The sequence below is a fragment of the Malus domestica genome, chromosome 15 (assembly GCF_042453785.1).
Source record: "Malus domestica chromosome 15, GDT2T_hap1".
In the NCBI taxonomy this organism is placed as follows: Eukaryota; Viridiplantae; Streptophyta; class Magnoliopsida; order Rosales; family Rosaceae; genus Malus; species Malus domestica.
The window spans coordinates 11,645,384-11,672,806 of record NC_091675.1 but is presented as its reverse complement, the minus strand read 5'-3'; the positions used below and the strand labels follow the sequence as shown (position 1 = coordinate 11,672,806).

The following is a 27,423-nucleotide window of genomic DNA, read 5'->3' as shown; positions in this document are numbered from 1 at the left end:
ATTCATTTTAAGTCATGCTTCATTATGCTTTAAAAACAAGGGTATGGATAGTCCTAATCTAGGCTAGGTAAGGGAAATGTGGTTTAACAAAGAAAACAGGCTAAACAAGGCTCAACGGGATTAAACTTAAACAAATATGCACGGGATAAGCTTTTTGGCTCTAGTTCACTACACAACTTCATCTTGAATATGTGTTATGCAAATCAATGTCATGCTTTGAATGGAACGGGCATAAGTTCTAGTATTTGGAACTAAATGATGAAACGCCTTCTAAGTAGCAACCAAGCAAAGAATGATGAGATCATGCAACGACTTTAGAAAAAAAAAATGCACAGATTAATAACTCTCCAAAGAACGTATTAGGCTCAAGTCTCTCAAGGTTGTAGTGTTAGTTTAAGTTCCTTCCTTCAAGCATGTTACAAAAACTGAATTTTTTCTTTGTGATTACATGTGAATTCGTAAACTATAACTATAACCAAGCATAAATCAAGAGCATATCAAACTTCCATCCATGTTTATAACTTTCCTTAACAGTCATGCAATTAACAAACCAAATCCTCATTATTGTGTTGGAAGGTACCCTAAGACACAAACAAACACACAAAAACAACTCTTTTTGGCTTTTTCAAAACAATTTTTTCAAATTTTCGGTTTTTTATGTCAAAACATACTAACATGCTTAAAAACACAAAAAAAAAACACTTAAAACAGCAAGAAACAACATTGTAAGTGATAGGTGAATAAAATCCCACGAAAATCATGCAACAGCAACTTGTTTACCCCCCCACACTTAAATCTAACATTGTCCTCAATGTTTCAAACATAAACTCACACAAAAGCAAACAAACAAACAACGAGGAAACATGATAAACATGGCAAAGTAAAAGCAACAGAGAGGAGGGTTAAAGAACGCAAACACCTGGTTTTGGAGTCGGAAATTCCTAGGTCTTCTTTATTTCCATGGGTTGCCTCCATCACTAATGAGAACTCTAGGCATGCCAAACCTAGCAAAGATATTAGTTTTCACAAAATCTGCAACAACCTTTGAATCGTTAGTCCGGGTGGCTTTGGCTTCCACCCATTTGGAAACATAATCAACAACTAGCAAGATATAAGTGAAACCAAAAGATGGAGGGAAAGGACCCATGAAATCTATACCCCAATGTCAGAAAACACTATAATGCAAATAAAAATAAAATAAATAAATAATAAGAAACAAAATAAAGCAATTGGACTGAAAACTTCCCTAGTTTGCAGTAAAACCAAGCGATGACCCCCCAAGCTAAAATTCTGCAATCAACTTCAAGGGTGGAAATAACCAAAAGTTCCTGCAAAGAAAAGAAATAATTCAGTTTAGTAACACAAGAAAATATAAAAAAAAAAATTGCAAACGAAAAAATTGAAAATCACGATAAAAGACAATGAATAGAACTAATAAGTGATCATTGGTCGTGCTTGTTGACTTTCCACAGCTTTCCTCTTGAACAGGGTGACACTTAGCTTTTTACTTGCAAGTGATGATTTGATGATATTGTACGGCGAAGCTTTGCTCTTTGGTGATGTTGCAGTTCCTTATTTGTTCTCCAAGCAGATGTGGCAGCTTCTCTAGTTCTTCAGCTCGGACTCCTTCCGCTGGGATGATTGTGCAAGCTGCATTCTTCTCTGCTTGTTTCTTCTGTACGTTGTCTCCACATGCTGTTGGTATCATTTTCGCTTGCCTTATCTGTTCTTCAGGTAGATGTGGCAGCTTCTTTGGAAGTACATCAGCAGTGGAAGACGAGTACTCGAGAGCAATTTCTCCATGTCCTGCAGGTTAGAACAAAGACAAGGAAAAGGACATGGAGAATGCATGATATGAGATACTCTTGCTTTCAACCTTTATGATATGAAATACTTTTGCTCTGGATGGGTTGTTTGCAGGGGTATCCCAGGGAATGAGGAATACAGAGTGACTCGAGAGGGTTCTTTGGGAATGCATTCTCGGAGATGAAGAAGTGCTGAGAGGGTGTGCCTTTGCTGTGGAAGGCGAAGGTAAATACTTATAGGACTTTTCTTCACAACCGGAACTATTCTCTCACTCATTGTCGGCAGCCGGTGGATGGATGAATAGTACAAATTACGCGCTTTCTGACAAAGCTGCCCGTAATTTCCGCAAAGCTGATTCCTCATTGATATCTGGAATCGGCGCTTCGAGCTCTGAGCATCGTCGATTGTAGAGGTAGCATGTGACACGTGCGGATAAATCTGGAAAAGAAGATTTGCCCGTGGGTTGAAGCCCAGCTTTTGAGAAAGCTAGCGTGTCTTTGACTGTTGAATTTCCCTCTTCGATTTCTGAATTGGTGCTTCGACAAACTGCCCGAGATTTTCGCAAAGCAATTTGCGTGTGACGAGTGACGACACGTCTGGACAAATTGATCTTTTGAAATCCGGGGTTCGGCTCGTGGTTTCTGAGCAAGCCCAGCCTTTAAGAAATGAAACGCCTCTTTTGAGAAAAGAATCCGGCTTTTGAGAAAGGAAACTCCTCTTTTGAGAAAAGAATCAGGCGTTTGAGAACGGAGCCCCGACTCTTCGATTTGCGAGAGGACGCTTCTCTGAGGAACGCCTCTCTGATTTCTTCTTTTTATAGAGGCGCTAATTGTGTTCCACAACACACTTGAGCTCCCTCCTGTAAACACTCCCTTCTTGCACTTCCAAAATCTTAATCAGTCTGACTCTCTTCTTTCTTCACCACCTCTGAAAAATGTCTGGCCCTTCCGATCGTCGTTTTGACTTGAACATTGGTGAAGAGGCAGCTCCGCCTTCACCAGACAACATATGGCGCCCATCCTTCATATCCCCAACCAGTCCCCTCACCGTTGGGGATTCGGTGATGAAAAATGACATGACCGCTGCGGTGGTGGCCCGGAACCTTGTCACCCCCAGAGATAACAGACTGCTCGCTAGGCGGTCTGATGAATTGGCAGTTAAGGAGTCTCTGGCTCTTAGCGTGCAGTGTGCGGGTTCTGTGTCCAACATGGCCCAACGCCTATTTGCTCGAACCCGTCACGTTGAATCGTTGGTGGCTGAAATACAGAGTCTCAAAGAGGAGATTAGAGGACTCAAGCATGAAAATAAACAATTGCACAAGCTTGCACACAATTATGCCACAAACATGAAGAGGAAAATTGACCAGCTGCAAGACACTGATGGTCAAATTTTACTTGATCATCGGAGGTTTGTGGGTTTGTTCCAACCGCATCTTCCTTCGTCTTCTGGGGCGGCACCGCGTAGTGAAGCTCCAACTGATCAACCTCCGATACCTCCTCCTTCCGTGGCCCCGCCGACTGCTGAAGCTCCGCCGACTACTGAAGCACCACCTGACCAATGAATGTTTATTAGTTAACACATCATTGTAAAATATTTTTACTTTTATGTTTTTTTTTATTTTTTTTATTTTTTTTTATGTATTATTATTATTATTATTATTTTTATTTTTAAATATGTAAATTAATGTAAAAAGACTTTGTTTAACCTTCCCCCACACTTAAACTAAATAACACAAACTCACAGAAATCAACCAAATAACACAACTAACTGAACAAAACAAAATGAAAGCAGTAAAGATAAGGATGTAAGAATGCAAATCTGATTTGGTTAGCGATTCCAAAGTCTCCCTTCGTTGAATGCTTGGGTTGCCTCCCAAGAAGCGCTTGATTTAACGTCTTTAGCCGGACGAATCTTTCCTTTAAACTCCCCTCAGCTCCAAAGCATGGAATTTATCTTTTAATGGGAGGTGATACTTGAAATGATTCGGCAATTGTTTAAATTCAAGAGTGGGTGCTTGAATCATCAAAATCAGAAACATGTTAGTATAAATTAAAATTAAAATTGGAGAAGATGGCTTACTTTCTTTTTCCGACACAAACTCAATGACAAACACCACATCTTTGAACATTTCCGGGACTTTGAACTTGGCCAGGTTTACTATGATGGTTGTGGCTTGTCCCGTGTCATCAAACTCAACTGCTTTGGGCTTGATTGTCTCATGCACAGCCTCTTGGATGTATTCTTGATATGCTTCAACCACTTCATTTTCTTGAATCCCTTTTCTTGGTGTGCAAGGTTCTTTGAACGTTTCAATACCATCGGGAACTTGTTTTGGTGCACCAAGAATTGGGATATCACTTTGCACCTTTGGAAGAGCTTCCACAATGTCTTTTTCACTCTCTTTGATATTTGGAATCAAAAACCTGCAAGGACAAAGGACATTCGGTGGAATAATGTTAGAATGAAGTGAATTTAGAACTTCCTCACCTGAGTTGGATGACATAGGGATTTGAGGAGCTTGCAGCAAGAATTCTTCTAAACTGCCCAGGTCGTCCTCCTCCTCTTCTGCTTGCAGCAGCAATTCATCCATGTTCGGGCTGTGTTTGGATGGTTCTGGGACAGCTTCATCCTTCATGTCACCTTCCAAGGTGATGGCTTCATCGATTTCACTTTCTGCCTTTGAATTTGCAATGTTTGAGTTGGAAAGTTCACTTTGATCTCGAATCTGTGCCATGAATTCCACAATCTGCCCAACTTGCATATCCAATTTGTCCAATCTTTTGACTCGGTCTTGCATCTCCTGGTTTTGATTTTCTACTCCCTGATTCAAAGAGGTGAGTAACTTATTAAGTGTATCATTATCCAAGGACGTACCTGAATTGAATTGGGTTGATTGTTGTGGTGGCTGTGACGGTTCATATGGCCACTGATAGAACTCTTCCGATGGCGGCAATTGTTCTTCTTTTCGTAAACCCTGCGCCACAGAAATTAGTCCTTCAAGAATTTCATTATAATTCATGGGCATACTTTGATTTGATTGGAATTGTTGTGGGGGATGCTGTGGTGGCTGCATAGGTCTTGAATAGAACTCCTCATATGGCTGCCAATATCCATCTTGTTGGAATTGTTGAGGTTCCCCCCACATATAATTTGAATGATCTCTCCAAGCCGAATTGTAAGCGTTGGAAAACATGTTGTTGCTTGGTTGATCATAGCCTTGATAACCCCAAGCATCTTCGTTCACATTGAATTGAGGATGTTGATGAGTTTGATATCCGTGCCCATAGGACATGCCAAATGTAGGGACACTTTGCATTATGGTCCTTCCGGCAATCTATGACAATTGAGAAGTAAGATTCGCCAATTGAGCTTGAATGTTAGCAAAATCCATGTCTTACTTCTCTAGTATCTGAAATCAAAGAAACAAAACTAAATCAAATATCAAGAGTAACACAAAACAAAGAAAACAAAACTAAGTCAGAAACTAAAACAAAAACAAACTAAACAAAAAGAAAAGAACCAAGGGATTAGCAAATTTGCTAATCCCCGGCAACGGCGCCAAAATTTGATGCGAAAATAAGTTAACACACAAATTAAACCCTATTTGTGACAATTGTAGTAATGATGTAAGTAGGGATCGTTCTAACCGGGGATTAACTAGGGGTGCTAAACACTTGACTCAAATAAATAAAACTAACTTTTAAAACACTAAGACAAACCAAAAGACTCAAAACAAGTTCAAAAGACTCCAAATACTTAAAAGTATAAAATAAGATAGATTTGAACGACTAAGACTTTAACAAAATATGGGGAGGGGGAATTGAGTTGTTTTTGACGAGATTAAATTAAATGGACAGATTATAATTAAGGGCAAAATGTAAATATGAATGCGATGAAAAATATGGATGATGGAATAGCTTAAGGGGTTCTTCTCCACTTCTGTCACACTTGCAATACAAGATCGATTCTCAGTTGGTCTTTCGATAAATTATGAAACTCAACACCCTAGGTTAATTAGGTCCGCTTAAATTAACCGTCAAGTTCTCCTTAAGTTAATGAATTGGATGGGTTTGCGCAACGCAATTCACAACATTCTCCAAAAGTCCTTTACGTGAAAAGCACAATAAAGATACAATCAAAGATCATTAAGCATCATGAAAACTATAAGTGTTGACGAGGCATTCGTTACTATGAAAAGCATGAAACTAGTGCCAAGAATTCATTTAACGCGATTGTTTATAAGCAACATCCACTACTTGTGAATATAAGTTCATAACGATTAGGTGAAACTCACTTATATTCTAGCGTCATATTTATGCATGAAAATTAAGCGTGCACTCTCAATAAACATACATAAATAAGTTATCAATCAAACGGTTAAACAAATTGAATCCACAACTTATGAAATTCCAACCAAAGGTAATCAATTCATATTGCAAGCATAAACATAGTTTCGAATCACCCCCTAGCTAAAGGGGGGTTTAGTTCCTCATACTTATAAGACAAAGAGAATTGAATTTAAACATTGAAATCAAAGAAACACCTAAACATTCCAACAACTCAAACTTGAATTGTATGAACGTTTAGACCCTCTTCTCTTCCTCTTTGTTGTAGCACAAGGTCTAAGGAAATGTTTAGGGCTTTAGGTGTATGTGGAATGGAGTGGGGAATGATTGCAATGAAGAGAAAATATGCAGAAAATGGAAGAGATATGCACGGCAGAGAATGGGATTTTGTGATGGTTTGTTGTGTGATTGTTTTGTGGTGAATTTCCTCCCTTGTATGAATGCATTGCATGGTTTTATAGGGAGAGAATGGATGGGTGAGCATGTTAATGGCAGCTAGGATGAATGATTTAAAGGGGTTGCTAGGTTGGAAATGATTAAAGAGTGAGGGGATGCATGTGAAAAACAGCTAGGAAAAATTGGTGGAATGCTGGAATTGTTAAGGGATGCACGGCAATGGGGGGTTAGGTGTGCATGTGGCTGATTTGTTTGTTGGGAAAGCTTGTGAGTGAATGATTAAAGATGCATGTGGATGAATTATACAATGGGAAAGTATGTGATTGACAACTAGGGTGAATGGTGGCTGCAATGATGAAGTGTGATGGCTAAAAATGGCAAGGGAAGGCACGGCAATGGGTGGTTTGGTGTGGCTGTTTTGTGTTGTGAATTATGATGAATGCATGTGGATTAAAGAAGAATATGGAAGTGAATAAATCATAATAGGGCTGCAAGTTTAAAGGGCTAGGGTTTAAGTACATAAAATGGGCCTAAAATAGGGTGGTTTGCATGGCAAGGAAATGGTGTTATATGGTTAAGCCCATGGCAAGGTTGTGTAATTGGGTTAGGGCCATTGTTTTGTGTCCTCAAGTGCATACAAGGCCTTCAAATTCATCCAACATTTTGGCTCCAAGCCTAAGCTATCCATCCTTAGCCCAATAGTGCTCCACAAAGGCCTCTAAAAACACTTCTTTGCTCCTTAAGCCCTTAGAACCTGAAAACACACAAAAGAAGCATAAAGGACTAAAATAACTAAAGAAACATAACGTAAAAGTACGAGAACAAGCCATTTAAGTCGCATGAATATGCTCCTATCACTTCCCTCGGTCTTGGTGGAGCTCGCCACGAGCTCGACACGGGAGTTCTGCGAAAGAGTGTGCCGTTACTGAACAACACAAACAATCCCATCATCAACATCATTTTCTTCTTCTTCATTGCATTACCCATCGGATCTTGAAGCTTTTGGAGCAGCTCCACGCCTCTGTGTGCGTGCCATGAATGTATATAGCAGCTGCTACTGACTCCACACACTCTCAAAGTTCAAGTCAATGTATATAGCAATTGCTGGCCCCACACAACCAGGATCATCATCTTCACTGTCACCTTGGGCTTTGGCAGCCATGGCTGATCTTTGGCCCATCAGAGATATTTTCTACCCAAAGACCCGTATGTTGTAAGAGCTATATGGTATAACTCGTGTTTGATTCTTTGGCCCATCAGAGATATTTTCTTTGGCTCATCATCTTCACGACACAACTTTTCGTATCGTTTCCCACAGACGGCGCCAAATGCTGATGCACAAAACTGGAGGTCTTGGAACAACGTAAATCCGACCGTGAATATGCAAGTAATGTAAATAACACAAGGTGTATCGTGGTTCACCCCAAGGTTTGGGTTACGTCCACACTGATTATGTATTTATCTGAGGGAAAGAGAGCTCTAAGAGTGAGAGCTTTGAGAGGGGGTGAGAGGGCCTACGAATTGGCCTCAGAAATGGCCTCCCTTAATTGTGAGGGTGATGGGTCCTTTTATAGAATAAGGACTCCTCACTTATTACATATTTACCCCTTCCTTTATTATATAATTACATTTAAGTCCCTCGAGTATTTATACGAAGTCTAAATACGAGACCCTAAATATGGTATAAACAAGTTGAATTACTAAAAAGAAAAGAAAAAATAATTGAATGACCTTTTTACCCCTGCATGTGGATGAGATTTTGACATAAATTTCAATTTGGACTACGATTGATAACGAACTTCACCACAGGGTTAAGATTACCACTTTTTTCACCACATGGGTCGATTTAAAAGTAGTGTCTCACCACAAGGATCAAGAAAAAAAATAACCTTTTAATAATAATCCCATGATTTGACGGGGTAATCGGCTACTCAGTTGGTGATGCTCATGATTAAGGACTAAATAATGCATAACATGTTTAGTGGTCTAATAGAAAAAATAAAAATATCAACATTTTATTTAGGTTTCAACAAGTTAAAACTTTATATTGAAAAAAAAATTCGAATTTAAGACTTTTCTTTTACAAAGTAACAAAAATAAATAAATAAATAAATATTTGGCACTAGAAAGAACTCAAATTTCTGACCAAGTGATCAATATGTGTGGCTCACACACTGCTCAACATGTAGATCTTTTTGGGTTTTTGTTAAGGGAGATCTTTTTACGTTAATTGGACCCCGAAGATTATCACACCACGAAGATTATCACACCAGCACGCAACAGAACAAAAACAAAAACCATAACCAAACTTTATTTCACTAACTCAAGTCTGTTGTATGAATCATAAAACATTATTGTGCTCGATTTTGCATCAAATCTTCTGTTAGCTTCAAGTATTTCATATATTTTCTTACAATCTCTACCCATTTTGCCCTAAGCCCTCGTTTCACAGTCGCATCTTCTAACCGAAGTATCTGTAGGTCTTCAGTTCACGTATTCAAACTATCTTAATTGATTTTCTGTCATTTTATCTTCAATTGCGGATACTCTTACTGACACACCCCGACCCGGAATGTCCACTAAGACTCCGAATCAAGCTATGTTGGTCGACACCTGGAAGGTGACGAAGCCATAAAGTGTGATGATGTGGAAAATTGTGAATAAATTTAAACCTAAGAGTGCCTAAATATCAGAATGCACTGGTGAGCGGGAATGAACCCACTTCACACGTGACGTTAGAGCATAAGCAAGTACAGAAAAGTGAATTAAGAATCATGCCCTCAAAATAGTTTCCGATACTAAGAACCGCCACGAGTCTTTAGTGATAAGAAAACTCAGCTACTAAAACCTGGAGGGTGAAAACAAGACAAGGGTGAGTGGCCCTGTAAGTAAAATACTAATAGAAAACATATAAAACATTATAATCCCTTGCTACAACACCTGTATAATTTCCAGAAAAATCATAATATACCACACACAACATTTCCTCAATAATGTCAAATAATCATACGATTAATAACTCATACTAGTACGCAAGTCGGAGTCACCTATGGTGACCTGTACGACTTACCCATATCTTATCACATATACTAGTTTATTATATATTTCATCACATATGCTAGCTCATCACATATTCATCACATATGCTAACTCATCGTATATTCATCACATATGCTAGCTTATCACATATTCATCACATATGCTAGCCCATCGCATTACATATCTCATCAATCATGGTTAGCATATAAGTTGGAGTCACCTATAGTGACATGTACTACTGAAATCATAGCTCATCATTGCTAGCACATAAGCTGGAGTCACCTCTAGTGACCTGTACGACTGAAATCATAGCTCATCAATCATTGCTAGCACATAAGCCGGAGTCACCTCTAGTGACCTGTACGGCACTACACTACACACAAGTTAGAACCACTGAAAAGGTATGTACGACAAGACTGGGTGTAATATAGTTATGCTCAATGCTACGCACTCAAGATAGCCATGCGATAAATCGCTAGTCACATACGAGTCGGAACCACCTATGGTGGTCTGTATGACAAGACTGTGCACCTAAATTGGATCCAATGTGAGCATATGGTGCGGGAGGTGACATTATAAACAAGCATGTACCATATCTCTGGCTAAATCACAATCACCCGGGGTGCAGGTTTATGAGCTTTAAATGCATCTAATACAACATGTACGACTCATAGACAACATGTACGACAATGTCTGAGTTGCCTACTATTACAACCTGTACGACAGTGTCGGAGTTGCTAAAAACGTAAATGTAGTCATATCATAACCCCATCAATTCAACTAATACCGTATACTTACTTGAACTTACCTAAACTTACCTGAACTTACCTGAACTTACATGTGTGTCCTGCGTTCACCTTTGCACATCAGAGCGTTCACAATAATTATGTGCAAAGACTATATGTATGGATATGCCATGATAAAATCTAAAATTTAAAACATCTCATAATATTTCCAATTATATAATACGGTGTACTAACTATTAATCACCAAAACATAAAGTTAAAACGCACATTTTTCACCAATATCCTTCACATCGCTCAATTCCTTAAATAAGGCTATGGTCTCGATTATTTAATCTCATTTCTTATATGGCTGCATCTAACGTCTCGCTAGACTGCTTACGTACCCTAAACAGGGATCAAGCCATTCGTAGTTCGCAATAATCATTTATAGTAATACACATATGGATATATCATGATGAAATCTAAACTCAACCATCTCATAGTATTTTATAACATATATATATATATATATATGTCATGGCATAAATTTCTCAGTTTTATTTAAAAGCATTTATAGAATTATCAATCACGAAAAATATGATAAGCAAGGAAAGATCCACTCACCTGAGGTCCGCGCTACGACTCCCTAGCATGCATATCGAGACATCACGAATCATTGTTGCCTACGACCAATTATCAAATCACATCTCAGAGTTCGAACCGATAAAATACATAATTTACATAAAACACACCCCTAAGATTTGATCCAGAAGATCCGCATTATGGATTTCCGATCCGTTAATTTTAAAGATCCACATTATGCTTCTAGAACAACATCCTAAAATTTCATTACGATCCAACGGTCGAATCTCCGCCAATTACCAAAAACCAAGTGGCGGTCAACATTTTATTTTATGAACGTACAATTCCAATTTGAGAAGATCTGTACTCAGATTCCCGATCCGTTAGTTTCTATGATCCTCAATTATTATATACTATAACGTATTAAAATTTGGTGACGATCCAACGGTTGGATCGTTGATTCATATTTTGACCTATTCACATATCATAGGGAATTTAGGTTCAACGATCAACCCGTATCATACAAACATCAAAACTGAATTTAAGGCATCAATTTTAGCCTAAAAATGGTATCTACAGCCCACTGGCCATGCACCGCCTCACACGCCACCGCGGGTGGCGGGTGGTGGTCGGCCGCCCCGGTTCGTCGGAAAATTCAACTATTTCTAAAAATTCTCAAAAATTACAGAAATGAAGATCTCAAAGAGTAGAGAAAACGTTATACCTGCGGCCAAGGTCAATTTGGCCTAGAAAAGCCCCAATTTTGCTAAAACCTGTCGGAAACCTAGTTTTTGGTGTCCTCAGTTTGGCTCCATAGCAACTCCGACGCCTCGACCGTTGCCTGGGCTTTGTTCCTGGGTTCTAGAGGAGTGTTCCAATGATGGTAATTGAAGGGGATGGTTTCACAATTGATGGATTTTGGGCAAGCTCTCCCGCGGCACTATCACCATTTTTGTACTAAAATACTATTAATTTCCCTCTAATTTTTGGTGGAAGAAGAAAAGAAAGGGCCAAGGTGATGATTGGAAGTGGTTCATAGGTCCAATTCGTCGGAAAATTGGATGAGAAATGGCGAGAATCCGCCGATTTGAAGACATGGGTTGCACGGGTCAACGAAGACCCGTTTCTCCCTTTCTCCCCGTTCTTCACTCTCCCTCCTTTCCCTCCTTTCTTCTCCCTCTGATTGGTCCCCCACTTTTCTCTTCTTTCTGGTTGGCCCAACTCCTTCCTCTCTCATGTTCTGATTGGGCAGCTCTGCCCAGTTCTTTCTCCTCTCCCGTTTTCCCCTTCTTCTTTTCTCTTTTTCCAACTCTTTTTAAATCACTAAAATGATAAATAAAATAGATACCTTAGAAAAATATAAATATTATATATATATATATAAATAGTGACCAAACCAAAAGTACTTTAAGAAAACGCTAATGGATTAATTCATACATCTCGCTATACGTTGATCAACGAAAGTCAAGACCCTCGCCTCTAAAGGCATTTTCGTAAAATCACACATTTAAAATTTATAAAAATGTAAAATTTGGGACGGATTGTCACACTTACTTTACTTCCAACATCCTCATTCTTAATTCTATCTAGCATGCAACATTATGCATATAAATAATAAAGTTGCCCAACAAATTTTATGAGTTCATAAATAATATTGGTAATTATTATAATTTGAGTAAAAACCTAACCTTTCTCATATTTATTTTTCCTTTCATACTGAAAAGGGAAAACTAATCAACTAAAAAAAATAAAATGAGATAATAAATGCTTTTCTTTTTCTTGGGTTTCTTGATAAGTAAGAATATATAACTACCAAGAAATTCATGTTACTATACTTATGTCCATGTTATAAGAAATTAAAAAGATGTAGTTGTGAGTTATAACTTGCTTTATGTTTACAAAGATACTTTTACAAACAAGTTGTAACTTAACAAAAGTTACAACTGACCGCAATTTAGTATTAAAATCACTGCAACTATATATCATTTTTGCATATCCATGAGTTAAACCTGAAAACTCCTCCAATCAATTGAAGACCTCTAAACCAACTAATCACGTGTTTGGGGAATCCAACTTTCAAGACTTAGCTACAACACATGCATATACAATCAACATCTAACGACTAAGTATGTTATAATAAAGAGAATATCACATCTAACTCTGTTTATTTCTAAAATAACAAAAATTCATTAAATAAATACGTGTATCGTAACGTGTCTCTTCAATATAGTGATCGAGGAAAAGCTTCGCAGTTGCTTTTAAAGATTGCCTATTCTTTTCAGCACCATTAGCCATTTTTTCCCTACCACTTAAGATTGCCCTGCCGTACTAGGACTGGAAAGATTGGGACATTCCACAAGGGAATTGGATCCTCGCCGGATCTAATTCATGGGGATCCTAGGGATCAACCCATGTGGACCGTTGATTAAAAATCGTGCGGTCATAATTTTTTTCTTTTTTATATTTTTCACGCAAAACGAAACTGTTTTACTTTTAAAACATTTAATTGTGACCGCACGATTTTTGATCAACGGTACACATGGGTTGATCCCTAGGATCCCCAGCAACTAGATCCGGCGAGGATCCAATTCCTTCCACAAGAATCAATTAAACAGTACAAACAAGATTTACTCCGGCGTTCCCACGTTTTCTACCACTACCACATTATTTCAGCTTCCACCTTAATCTCTTTAAAGCAAAGAGTAAATTGTAGTTATGATCCTTTAATTTTAACTCAATTGGAGCAATGATCTCTTAACTAAAAATCCATTACCATTAGTCCATCAACTTATCAAAACGTGTAGATATGGTCCATTAATTAAAAATTCATTACCATTGGTACCTCAACTTTAATTCAACTAGAGAAATAGTCCCTTAACTTTAACTCAATTGTAGCAATGGTCATTCCAAGATAACTCATTCAAACAAAATTTTTGACGTAGTTGACGAAAAATACCATAATTACACACTTTGATGAGTTGAGGGACCCTAATTATATAAATGGTTATTTCAACATAACTTATTTTGACAAAATTTTGACGAAATTGATGAAAATGACTATAACTACACATTTTGATAAGTTGAGGGACCAATGGTAATGAATTTTTAGTTAAGGGACCATTGCTCTAATTTGATTAAAGTTGAAGGATCATTTCTTCAATTTAATTAAAATTAAAGAAACATTATTACAATTTGTTCTAAAGCAAATAAGGATAAAATATCTCCCCCAACAATCATTCAATGGTCGTACTTACCAACAACAATCATTCAAGCCCTGCAACTGCCAGCACGATGAAAAATCAATGTATAGTACTTAAATATGATCATTTAATATAAAGGTAAACTAATGAAAAAAACTTGAAAATTTTTAATTTTAATAATAAAGACAAAATAAAAGGTAAAGTGAATAGTATCATGATTGATTTTTTAGTGTAAAAATATGATTTTTCGATAAAATAAATTGTACTAGGAGTTTTTCGTTAAAGTTTTCTTAATATAATCAGTTGAAGTGGTATAACATGTGAAGTTAAGGCCGGTCTTGAGGTAGCTTCAGTAGGCGCCGGTCTAAGGACGCTACTTCAGAGGCTTCTAATTATATATATACATATACATATACATATATATATAAATATTTATACCTTTTTCCATAGTTCAAATTTAATAAAAATATTTTAAAAAATATAGGTAATAATATAATTTTCCACATTTTTTAAACTTTTTTTCTTTTTTCTCCCCCACATATAAGTGTAATTATAGTTTTATACGTATACGGAAATTACTGTCCTTTTTACTCTAGCATTTTCCTTAGCCATTAGATGCAATTCCTGTAATCCAACCATTCATTTATTTACTGAACGTAATAAGTAACATTATAACAATAAATAATAGAAAATTGATTGGAATTTGGCGTATTGGGTAACGACCCCTCTTTCGATATTAAGTTTTAAGGATATTTGATGTAGACATAGACTTTTTTATGTATTTAGATTAAAAAAAATTATAAATATTAATGTACAAAGGGTCAAGAGTAAAAGAACTCTAGGCTTCACTTCGAAGGTTCGTTTAGGGCTCCCAAATTCTTAAGGGCAGCCCTGTGTGAAGTGGCTATAGAATGGTGGATTTAATGTATATGGTATTGAAATACGATTATCTAATTGAACTAATTTAAGTGCTTAAAGATGTGAATTGACTATAGAACGGTGAATTATGCGGTAAGCTATAGTATTCGTGTATCAATAAATATACACGGTCTTATTTAACACATGAACGACTACACAACGTGATTGTGCTCCACTACCCCGAAAAAGAAACCCTCTTTGTCTTACATCTTTCTATCTTTTCCATTTTCATGTGCAATCCAAAGCATCATACTTTAGTACAACCAAATTCCAAACAGAGCAGACACTATTTGAGAATCTGCACCAAATATGAAACCAAAGACATGCAACAAAGGCAGTTCAAGTGGAAAATTACAATACAAGAAAAGGAAGCGTGTGCATTATTGGCTCATCATAAAAGTGAATTGAAACCTGTCTTTCTCATCAAGTTTCATTATCTTGTTCTTCAACATGGTGGATATGAGTTTAGAGCCCTCTCATCACTCATTCAACACCCTTTTTATCTATGCACCACTTTAGGGCTATCAACATAAAAGTAAACGACAGAAAACCGAAGCTGTTATGGTACTCTAAAATAATCAACTTGCATTGCTTTTGTTTTCACTTTTTACATTAAAGAGAATTGTGGTATCACTCCGCTCGAGCGCCAGCAACAAAGCTCAACTCAAATTCAATTGTAATTGACAAAGAAGTATGTGTTTGAATCCCTCTTTAAAAAGTAAAGTAATTTAAAATATCGCATTGCTGAAAAGAAAAAAAAAACCAAATGTTATATTTAAGGTAATTCATTGTATTTCGTTCTACCAAATTGTTTTTTGCTTACTTTTAATTAGTTACCAAAAAAATGAATGACTCGTCCATTTTGGATGAGAATAAAACTTACGGTGCAATATAAACGACTAAAATTGCAAATTCATAGAAAAATCTCAAAGATGGCCAACCTTCCATTGACAAATTTGGATCCATCCCAATCCATATGATGTAAGAAATTAAGAAATTAAAGAGTAAGGTTAGAAAGCAGACGAAGCGTAACCAGATTTGTTAAGGTAAATATGATTTATCTTTGTACCGATCAAAAGTTCGAATATTCTTTTTATAGCTTAGGTTAAAATAAAGTATAATATCGTAGTTTCAAAGAAAAGGTTAAGGTTAGATATGTCACTATCTTAACATTACAACGGAAAAAAAAAAAAAAAACAGCTATAAGTCGGATTTTAAAAAAAAAACTTATTTTTTTATGGACAATACTTGGATATTCATCGGAGAGTACGCAATTTACTAACTATCTTACATGGCCCGCTACAATTTTAACACATGTCAAATGAGTTTCACCCAAAACTTTTATCATCTTCGTAACCAAACACAACCCATCTTCATCCTCCTTGTAGACAAACCCTTCCTCCCTTCTCCTGCAATCCCGACCCTCACTTCCCCGGCGAGAACACCCTTGTCTTATCCGGTGTGCCGACCCTAAAATCTCTCACTTTCCGGTGAGCCCACCCCCGATTACTCTCTTCTCAGGCGAGCCAATCCCCAAACCCTCTCTTCATCGGTTAGCTCAACCAAATCCATAATTTTCCCGGCTATCCCAACTCCACCGATCTCTCCTCCGGTGACCTCAACTACCCTTACTCCTCTGTTCGCCGGCGAGTCCACCGTCATCCCTCTTTTTGACGGCAACCCCACCTGGTCCTCTTCGACAATGATCCCACTCCATTCCTTTCGATGGGGTTGGTGTTGGGGTGTACAGAGAAGAGCAAAGGCTTGAGGGTGAGGAGAAGATAGGTGTTTGGTTACAAGGATAACAAATGTTTGGGGAATTTTAGATTAGACAGGTGGACTTTTTTCATTGGGCTACATTATAAGTTCAGTAAATTGGGTACTCTCCAGTGAGTACCCAAGTATTGTCCTTTTTTTATTACTTTGAAGCGTTTCGAACTCGGAACATAACAAAGTATTTTTCTCGTTTCTTTGCTTACGCATAAACCGAGTTTCTTTATTTCTATGAAGACTCCGCAGGGTAAGAATTCCCATACAGAGATCCAAGTGGGACGTTATTTTTTTCATCTCAGTCAAGTCAACTCTTTGAAAATATCCAAGTGAGCCGGTGATATTAATTTCGTTCTTTCCTTCCAGAAAGTTGAGAGTTTCTTTTTTTCTTCTTCCGTGACATACGAGCTAGCTCATCTCTGTTTGGAAATGGCGGGCGCTTCTTTCGCACCGGCCGGCGTGGCCAAGGAGAGAGCAGAGCAGTACCAAGGGAGGCTGACCCTTTATGTCATCGTTGCCTGCATAGTTGCCGCCGTTGGCGGCTCGCTTTTCGGTTATGATATCGGAATTTCAGGTAACTTTGCACATTTTTGTTGGCTGGCTCTTTGGTCTTGGATTTTTTTCAGGCTTTGATGACGTGATCTACCAAAGTAATTCTCCGTGAAAAGGGAATGGTGTCATGAAAGCAAAGTTAATGGTGAAAAGTTCAGCTTTATTAGATGCTATCATAAATTCTGCAAAAATCTTGACTGCAACAGCCAACAGGTGTTTCAAGAATTCTTGCTTCTCTTTCCTCACATGTGAGGAGAGAGAGAGAGAGAGAGAGAGAGAGGCACAAGTAGATATACAATTTGTTGCACTTAAGTTTCTCTTCTAAAAATTTACCTACATCGGAACGACACTCTGGTGATATCGTTAGTCAACCACGCTTGTTGTATGAGGTTTTAACTTTTTCATCTAAGGTTTTAACTTTTTCATCTAGCAATGTATGATTGATTTGGGATACTGCAACTGTGACTACAGGGAATTCTTCTCCTCAATTCTTTGGTTGAGAAGAGAGAGATACAAGTTAGAACATGCAAAAAGTGAGGTAATGGAATCACAGCAGGAAAATGATGAACAACTTAATCACCATTTGAAACTAGTAAAAATCAGAAAACAAATTGAATGATTTGAGAGCCTGTTTTGCATTAGAGAAAGGGTTGAAATCTTTCCTACAAACATCTAGTTACAAATTTTCCTGATTTCTTGCTACTGTTTGTTCTAATATAATTTAATCCACTCGGGAACTTCGAGTTTAGAATGCGTGGGTAGAAACTCCGACATCCTATCCATCTGGGTTCGAAACTATTGATTGTTTTATACACAATTGAGTGGTCTTTTTCTTAACAATTTCAGCACAGAAGATTTAGACCCTTAATCTGTCTCGTTTTCAGTATATAATCCAGCTTCTAAATGTTGGTTTAACTGTAATTAGGCGGGGTTACGTCAATGGATGGATTTCTTAAGAAATTCTTCAAGACAGTGTACAAGAACAAAACGCACGCCCGGGAAAACAACTACTGCAAGTATGATAACCAGGGTCTTGCAGCGTTTACCTCTTCGCTGTACCTTGCGGGTTTAGTTGCATCTTTAGTGGCTTCTCCGGTCACAAGAAATTATGGACGCCGAGGAAGTATAATCTGTGGCGGAATCAGTTTCCTCGTTGGAGCAACTCTAAACGCTTCAGCAGCGAATTTGGCCATGCTTATCTTAGGTCGGATCATGCTTGGTGTTGGTATCGGATTTGGAAATCAGGTAACTAATTCACAGAAGAAGCAATGACTTATTTCTGGCAAGAAAATGTTCAAATAAAACTGATTTCTTCTAACTCCTTGTTTGTCTTGAAGGCTATTCCGCTATATCTATCAGAAATGGCGCCAACGCATCTTCGAGGAGCCTTAAACATGATGTTTCAGTTAGCAACTACGCTTGGGATCTTCACGGCAAACATGGTAAACTACGGAACTCAAAAGCTCGAACCATGGGGGTGGAGGCTCTCGCTAGGGCTGGCTCTAGTGCCGGCTGCAGTAATGACAGTTGGAGGAATATGTCTGCCCGAGACACCAAATAGCTTGATTGAACGAGGATGTAAAGACGAAGGAAGAAAAATTTTGGAGAGAATCAGAGGAACCAAAAATGTCAGTGCAGAGTTCCAGGACATGTTGGATGCAAGTGAGTTTGCCAGTGCAATAAAGCACCCGTTCAGAAACGTCCTCGAGCGAAGGAACAGGCCTCAGCTCGTTATGGCAATCTTCATGCCGACATTCCAGATCCTCACGGGGATAAATTCGATTCTGTTCTACGCTCCCGTGTTGTTTCAAAGTATGGGGTTCGGGGGAAATGCTGCTTTGTACTCATCTGCTTTAACCGGAGCGGTTCTTGTTACGTCTACACTGCTATCTATCGCAGCAGTTGACAAGCTGGGACGAAGAGTTCTGCTCATTACTGGTGGAATACAAATGATTGTATGCCAGGTAAAAATCATTAGAATGCAATTAGAAACAACTAATTGAATCCATAAAATGCTTTTTAAACGCTTAATACTCTCCCCTCGAATGCAAAACAGGTCATAGTCGCAGTAATCTTGGGGACCAAGTTAGGGGACAATCAAGAACTATCTAAAGGATTCTCAGTACTGGTGGTGGCGGTGATTTGCCTCTTCGTGATAGCATTCGGATATTCATGGGGTCCCCTCGGGTGGACAGTGCCAAGCGAGATATTCCCGCTAGAAACTCGATCAGCTGGACAAAGCATTACGGTGTCAGTGAACCTTCTGTTCACTTTCATCATCGCGCAGTCGTTTCTCTCCCTCCTGTGCGCGCTCAAATTCGGTATCTTTCTCTTCTTTGCGGGATGGATTACTATCATGACCGTGTTTGTTTACCTGTTCCTGCCCGAAACCAAGGGAATTCCGATCGAAGAGATGATACTGATGTGGAGAAAGCACTGGTTCTGGAAGAGGATAATGCCTGAAGAATACCTTGAAGCTGATGACTCTGTTGGTGTTAGGCAAAACAATTCAACAGTTTAACATGTATTAAAGAGTACAGTGGATGTCAATCAAGCAGATGACCTTTACTACAATACAGTTCCAAAATATATTGAGCAGAGTAGCCAACTGGCCTATTTTCCATAAATCAATCTATGTTATCCACACGTTTCTTTTATCATTCTGAGCACACTTTTGTTATTTTTGTTTATTGATTTTTCTTTAATTTATTCAATTAAGTGACTAGAAATATAGATATGTAGGGAGGGAAGCTGGGTGTGTAAAAATCATTTTCCTTTAAAAAAAACAACCAACCTTGATAAATCAACAAAACCATGTTAAAATTGAATAAATAATATGCACAAGCAAAAAGAAAAAAAACAATCAATAAGTAAACACAAATAAATAGCATAAATCAATCAGAATGGAAAACTCCAAATTAGAATAAAATTAGGTCGATTATGCTTTATTTCTAATGTACATGGCATAAGATAATTGGTGAGGTGTGTTGGCAAAATATACAAGCAAATATTGTATTTCATTAGAGTGGATTATTAGGTGAGGTTTTAGTTTGGGAGTTAATATTACGTGTACCTTTTTTGGCATCCCTCATCACTGGTCAACCTGGAGAACTGACTACTCATATGTCAGTTTCAGTTTGGCATCCCTCATCACGGGTCAACTGGTCAACTGGTCAACTTGGAGAACTTACCACTCATATGTCAGTTCCGAGTTTTGAGTAACCAAAAATCCGCCCACTACCGACGGATAGTTATTGCAGGCCAATTGATACGCGCAAAACATGTAGACAACCAGTAACTCACATACTGCGGAATGTAAAACAGCCGGTCGATATGCCTATAAGCGCAACTTACATGAAACAAATTCACTGTTACATAACATTACAATCTAAAAATATATTACATGTGCAGTAGCTAATTCAGGATTTGAACTTGGGGTCCCAATGTTAAAGGTACAAATTTTTTATTGCACTAAGTACGCAAACAAATTTCAATTTATTCACAGAGCTATTTTATCGAACACTTGCTAAACTTGTTGTTGCCTGCTGAACAATGTTGTGAATATATTGAACTTAGCCGAAGCAATTTGATGAGTACTATCAAGACCATTTGTGGTTAGGTTAACACAACTTGTCGAGTGCTAATATGTCTAGTAAGCATTACATTACACTTAGTAGGTGTAAAAGAGAAGTAGTAGGCGTAAAAGAGAAGTACCAAACATAGAAGGTCCGAGAAAACTTAACGTGCTTGTTTCCCTGCGTCTAGATAGACCTAAGACAATCTTGGTTCTAATGTTCACGACAACATGGAGAAAAACTTAAACATAACAATGTATTATTGGACAAGAAATGTCATATAGCAGTTAACCTATCGATCACTTTTCGCATATCCCGAAACAATTTCCATATAATAGTGAATAGTGAATACAACTTTTAGACAGAGAGACTCATACTTTATCTCCCTAAGGCCATCTCTAACCGAAGGGTCCAGAGGGCCGAAAATAACCCTAAAACCGTCTCCAACCGAGGGCTAGGCCAGAGGGCTCAAGAATCTGGGCGGGCCCCACGGAATTTCAAAGGGCCAAAGGGCCAAAGGGCCAAAGGGCTGGCTGCTTCCGGACAGCCAGCCAGCCCCGGGCTGGCTATTTTTTTTTTTTATAGTTTTGTTATTCCTGTCGATTATAACCGACATGAATACATGCTATTATTTAATATACTAAATAATGGTGTATTCCTGTCGGTTATAACCGACAGGATTGTTTTAAAAAAAAATTCAAATGAAATGGCTATTAGCCGTTGCATTTGATTTGATATATTTTTTTTTACATTATTATTATTATTATTTTTTATTTACAAAAATTTTCATATAACTTCTATTTTTTCCTATAACTTTTATTTCACAAAATTTGGTTCATATTTTTTTTTAAATTCCATTTTTTTCCTATAACTTTTATTTCACAAAATTTGTTTCATATTTTTTTTAAATTCTATTTTTTCCCTATAACTTCTATTTCACAAAATTTGTTTCATATTTTTTTTTCCTATAACTTCTATTTCACAAAATTTATTTCATATTGTTTTTTAAATTCTATTTTTTTCCTATAACTTCTATTTCACAAAATTTGTTTCATATTTTTTTTTAAATTCCATTTTTTTCCTATAACTTCTATTTGACAAAATTTGTTTCATATTTTTTTTAAATTCTATTTTTTTCCTATAACTTCCTAAGCCATTATACAACATTAAATTAAATTAAGTAACATGAAATAACATTAAACAATATGAAACAACATTAAATAACATTAACCAACATAAAAATTATACAACATAAAATTTAAACAACATTTTAGTTGTAGTTTTTAAATACATTTTAGTTGTAGTTTTTAAATAATAAATTATATTTGACCCTATGACCCTCGGTTTGGAGACGATTTTTTGTTACAGGGCTAAAACGACCCCTCTGGCCCTTTGACCCTCGGTTGGAGACGAAAACAAATAAAACCATGTATTGTTCATTAAAATATTAATATCTTGAAGAATCTTAGAGGGCCACAGCCCTCTGGCAGCCATCGGATAGAGATGGCCTAAGCTTCTTTCTTCCAACCTCGTAAACATTTCTTGCATGCCAAGTAAAATATACAAGGCGCCAAATACCCAAACTATCCTACTAATCTTCTTCCTTCGACTTGCAGAAACCCTAGCAACATAAGCTCTAATCATATCGTCATTTGCTCGCACTCAATCGACTTTCCTCTTGAAAAAATAAAGGAAGCAAATTGGGACTAAACGAACAACCATTACCAACTAATCGAAAAAACCTTCAACCATCTCGGAATTTCGGATTCATTCAACTTTCGATCAAACGATTCAATCGCCGCTGCCAAATCGCAAAGCCGGAGCTTTTCTTGTTTCGATTCTTCAGAACGCCTGGCGCTCACACCAAATCGAGTCGCAGCAGCCTGCGGAGATCGCTGGTGGCGGTTCCGTTCCTTCCCAAAAATCTAGGCAGTGGCACCGAGCTCGGAGGCGGAGACGCGTAGAAAGCGCTCGATCCGGCGTAAATCGCATCCATAACTTTGAACTCCGCAGCCTTAATCTGCTTCTGCACGGTCTCCGGGTCGGGTCCCAAACGGTCCGTGGATCCCAAAACCAAATCCGGATCATTTTCCTTCTTCGCCTTCGGCTTGCGATCATCGCGGGCAGCAACTCCGAGCCCTCGGTTATTCTTCTCCGGGTTCAAATCCTCGCCGCGTCTCAGGATCTTGACCTGTCCAATCACCAGGTTTTTCCCCGGCGCCTTCGCAACCGCGGCGCGATCAGAGCACCGATCACGAGGCCGTTCGTGTTGATTGGACTGAAGCCCCATCGGACTCCTCTTCCGGCGGCGATATTGATGAATATTGGCGGTGGAGACATGGTTGGGGGTGGAATTAGGGTTAGGGTTAGAGAAATTGGAGCTCCTTCGTGATCCGGAGCGGGGGGAGAGGGTTAGGGTTAGGGCTTCGTGGCGGAAGCGACCTCGGAGGCAATCCTGCGATCGGAGAATCGCCGTCCTCATTTTTTTTCCCTCGGAAGAAGAAAGAGAAGAAAAAAATAAAAAATTGCGAAAACAAAAGAAAAATCGATTAAATTTATAATTTTCTGAAAATTTTGTTGTCTGATAAGAAATGCTATATTTTGCAAAGCATGCGTGAGCGTGTATTTATAGAGAGGTACTCACGTGACGTCGCGTGAGGTTTGGAACCGTCTGAGGCGCGTGGGGGCGGGGTTAAGATTTTGACCGACTTGGTTTTGCAGTTCCATCCGCGGTTGAATTACGGTATTGCCTTGGTTTTCCACATATTTACGAAGTCAACCTTGGTCTTCGCTGGCGCTGGTACGCTGGTAATTTTGGGGTAAGAGAGGAGTAATGATGTGTGGCTCGACGCTTTAGTTGCCGTGAAGCGGACTGAAAACCACGTGTCAAAAAGTGAATGGGTGGAGTAGTTGGTCTTATCGACACATGTTGACCGGGGCGACTGAGTTTCCGTCTGGGCGGTTTTACACTGAATCACCTTTTCGTGGAAGCTACGGTCCGAAAAAGAATCCTCTTCGGATTCCTTCTATCTAATATTTTTTATCAAATAATTTGGGTCATGAAATTTGATTCAATTATTAAAGTTATTATAAATTTTAAAATAAGTCGATGTTTTTAACCGTTTGATCAAATTTCAAGGATCCGGATTGTTTGATAAGAATGATTAGGTAAAAGGGATCCACGGCCTACGGAACACAGGGGACAGTGGATCCGGACTCCGGTGAGTGGGCTTTGGGTCTGTATGGGCTTGCCAGATCATTGACCCATCAATAAATTGGACTGGATCTGCGAGTGGCCGCTTCTAAACGCAGCGTTTCACAGAACCCTTTTAAGTTGTGGGTTACGTGGCACACTTCCATTCCTCTATTTCCTATTGATTGACGGCCCAGATTTGGTGCTAAAAAACAAAGATCTTGTCCCCTTTTCTTCAGCCTCCATCGCCGTGTCTCCTCCGTCTGGTTTCTCTCTAATCTTCGCACTCCCCTAAACTACAGTCGAAGGTACTGCGCAGCTCTCTCAAATCTTTGTAATTTCTCTTTCGATTTCAAATCTTGGTTGCCGTCGTTTGAGTTGTTAGATTTCGATTGATGGGTTCTATTTTTTTTAATTTTTTTATTATTAATTTCATGGTTTTCTTCCTGTAAATTTGTGATAATCTACTTCTTGTTATCTCACTGCATCTGGGTCGGTCCAGATTGATGAACAAAGTTGAAATTTCATTACTTTTAGTGTTTACAGGTGAAAGAAAATCCCGAAGAAATGCCGCTGTACGATTGTATGTTGCTGCTGAAACCCCATGTGAGGAAGGAGTCTCTGATGGACTTGGTCGCTCGAGTGAGCAAACACGTTTACAGAAGAAATGGAGTTATTGCTGACATGAAGTCATTCGGCACTGTTCAGCTGGGTTATGGTATTAAAAAGCTTGATGGAAGGTATTATCAGGTGGGTTTTTGGTGTTTCTGCAACCTTACAGTGCAATTGAGTTATTACAGGTTGTAGTATTCGTCGTCATTGCCTTCGTTTTATTTGTGCAATGAGAGCGTGTCGTTGTGTAACTTGTTGTGTTTGCGGATGTTTCCTAGTTGAACTTGTTAATGCCACATTTTCGATAAGTTTAGGGCCAACGTGATGCTGCAGTTTCCCATTTTCTTTGTTGATACGTAATGAAAAAGTGTATGTGAAATTTCCTTAAGCTTTTTTATTTATTTATTTTTAATATTATTATGGAGGTTCAAGAAATGACAATTAGTGGCCAAAGCAGGGATATTTTCATAGGCTCGAACTAGGATTTTGAATTGGGTTAAAGAAAATGCAGCTCTATCTGTTTATCTTAAGAATTTGAGTTAGTGGATTTGGTATTTAAGGTTGGAACTTCTTGGGGATGGCAATAGCTTGCCTCAGAATTCTCAGGATGCTTACTTTGAACTATCATAGGTTGTAGATTATGTTACACCCTCAGTAACAGTAAGGGACGATGTGGATTTGGGTAAGATATCTGAATTTGGATTTCTTTTCTATCTTAGCAAAACGGATGATTTTCTGTCCAAGCACTGAACTTGGAAAAAATGACAACAACAGAAAAAACATTATCATACTAACACAGTGTTAGAGTGCAACGGTATCTTTACTATTTGATAGTTCTTTAGACATTTTATCATCCAAAGAGCGATAGTTTTCACTGTCTTAGCACTCTTTAACATCTCCATAAGAGAGTGATATCCCTAAATTGAATTTTAAAATGCCTTCCTCCTATATGTCATCCTTGAAGGTTTTGGAGCATCTGTTGGAGATGCTTGTGCCTTGTTGAGAGGGGTTTCATTTGTCTTACTTTTCAGAATAAAGATTGGGATAAGAATTTAAAGAATCCAGTCACAAACACAAAGGAAAGGATTTTTTTTTTTTTATACCTATTGTTGGCTTGTGGATCATCGTATGGATCTGAGAAACAGATTATTGTACAGTTTCTTAGAATTTCAACGAAGAGTTGCCTTTTATCTTTAAGGATGAGGGTGATCTCCTTTGGTTGATTATTGGGTTTCCAGGAACTTTTTCTTCTTGGGTGGAATTGGAGATTCCGCCCGATTTATTCTTGGAATATTCTAAAACCTTTGAGAGCTTTTGACCATCTTCTTCGTTGGTTTTTCTGACTGAATTCAAATACATTATCTTCTGATGTTGACCGGTTATGATTTTAATTATAACTCAAAGTTTCCATATGGTATAGGGTCAACTAATGCAAATGACGATGATGTCTACGCCCAACATCAACAAGGAGCTGCACTACTTGAACAAGGAAGATCGGTTGCTGCGCTGGCTGTTGGTTAAACACCGAGAAACAAAGTATGGACAGGAATTTCTTAGTGAAGAGGATTCGAAAAGTGAATTTAATAAGCTTCAGCGGAGCAGCATATACAGTATGAATGAAGATGAGGACGAGGACGAGGATGATGATGACGATGATGAGGAATACGATGTGGAACAAGAAGAAAAACGTACCTGAAGGGCAGTGGAATATGTCAGGCATGGTCTGTTAGTATTTTGTTGGAGTTCCTGATTTACGATTGTCATAAGGTATGTTAGCAGTAAGCCCTATGAGGTTAACTTAGCTTATCAATGTACTAGATGTAGCGAGCTTTTAGTTTTGATCGGGGTGCTTGCTGCACCTAAAATTTTTTATATTCTCTCAATCGAAAACATCTTGAGTATCTTCTGAGAGGTAAAAGGATCAACGTAGTAGTATAATTTTCTTTGTTTCTTCCGATTACATATGTGTTTGGTTTTTGTAGAGTAGTTGTAGGAGGAATAGTTGGTTTTCTTGAACTAGAAGGAACCGTGCTCGGAACTTCCTTCTTCGATTCCAACCCTGTCGTCGGGTGGAGAGAGCTGCCTAATGAGTAATGACTATAAATCTGCCAGGCAAAAAGGGGCAGGGCTTGTTCTCAATATTAAACTAACATGCCTTGCATTAACCAAACGAGGAAGGAAGCATGCCATGCATTGAAAAACAATAAAAACGGTATCGTTTATGTTGATGCACAAAACCATATGGTCTTGGAACAACGTAAATCCGACCGTGAATCTGCACGAAATGTAAATAACACAAGATGTATTGTGGTTCACCCCAAGGTTTGGGCTACGTCCACACTGATTATATTTATTTGAGGGAGAGAGAGAGCTCTGAGAGTGAGAGCGTTGAGAGGGTGAGAGAGGGGATCTCAGGCCTAGGAATTGGCCTCCCCCTAATTGTGAGGGTGAGAGGTCCTTTTATAGAATAAGGACTCATCACTTATTACATATTTGCCCATTCCTTTATTACATAATTACATTTAAGTCCCCCGAGTATTTATACGAGGTCTAAATACGAGGCCCTAAATATGGTATAAACAGTAGTCCCCCAAGTCTTCAGTCAAGAGAGTCTTTTGGTTGGAGACTTGAAATTCAGTCCATGTGTGGGCCGAAGTAACTAGATGTCGTCTTGAACTGGTACTTGATATGAGGCGGTGCTCAAAGTGA

At 38.3% G+C, this 27,423-nt stretch overlaps 3 protein-coding genes across 5 annotated transcripts; 2 read left to right on the top strand and 1 right to left on the bottom strand.

Moving 5' to 3' along the window:
- Nucleotides 1-16,387: 16,387 nt before the first annotated feature.
- Nucleotides 16,388-19,994, top strand: LOC103400023 (sugar transport protein 7). 2 transcript variants are annotated; one of them, XM_008338704.4, is made up of 5 exons: nt 16,388-17,032; nt 17,149-17,356; nt 18,260-18,579; nt 18,672-19,298; nt 19,391-19,994. In XM_008338704.4, the coding sequence occupies exons 2-5, from the start codon at nt 17,212-17,214 to the stop codon at nt 19,853-19,855; spliced, it is 1,557 nt and encodes a 518-aa protein (XP_008336926.1). In that variant the 5' UTR covers nt 16,388-17,032; nt 17,149-17,211; the 3' UTR covers nt 19,856-19,994. The 2 variants fall into 2 exon arrangements, with proteins under 2 accessions (XP_008336926.1, XP_070669958.1); XM_070813857.1 differs by having other exon boundaries at nt 16,397-16,847.
- A 2,121-nt stretch (nt 19,995-22,115) lies between these two features.
- Nucleotides 22,116-23,532, bottom strand: LOC103415701 (uncharacterized). Its single transcript, XM_008354002.4, has one exon. The coding sequence runs from the start codon at nt 23,389-23,391 to the stop codon at nt 22,768-22,770; it is 624 nt and encodes a 207-aa protein (XP_008352224.3). The 5' UTR covers nt 23,392-23,532; the 3' UTR covers nt 22,116-22,767.
- Nucleotides 23,533-23,968: 436 nt separating this feature from the next.
- Nucleotides 23,969-26,615, top strand: LOC103400024 (small ribosomal subunit protein bS6m-like). Of its 2 annotated transcripts, none has more exons than XM_070813689.1 (3): nt 23,969-24,410; nt 24,649-24,852; nt 26,135-26,615. In XM_070813689.1, exons 2-3 carry the CDS (start codon nt 24,670-24,672, stop codon nt 26,408-26,410), a joined length of 459 nt encoding a protein of 152 aa, XP_070669790.1. In that variant the 5' UTR covers nt 23,969-24,410; nt 24,649-24,669; the 3' UTR covers nt 26,411-26,615. The 2 variants fall into 2 exon arrangements, with proteins under 2 accessions (XP_070669790.1, XP_070669791.1); XM_070813690.1 differs by having other exon boundaries at nt 24,272-24,410; nt 24,640-24,852.
- The last annotated feature ends 808 nt before the right edge of the window (nt 26,616-27,423 follow it).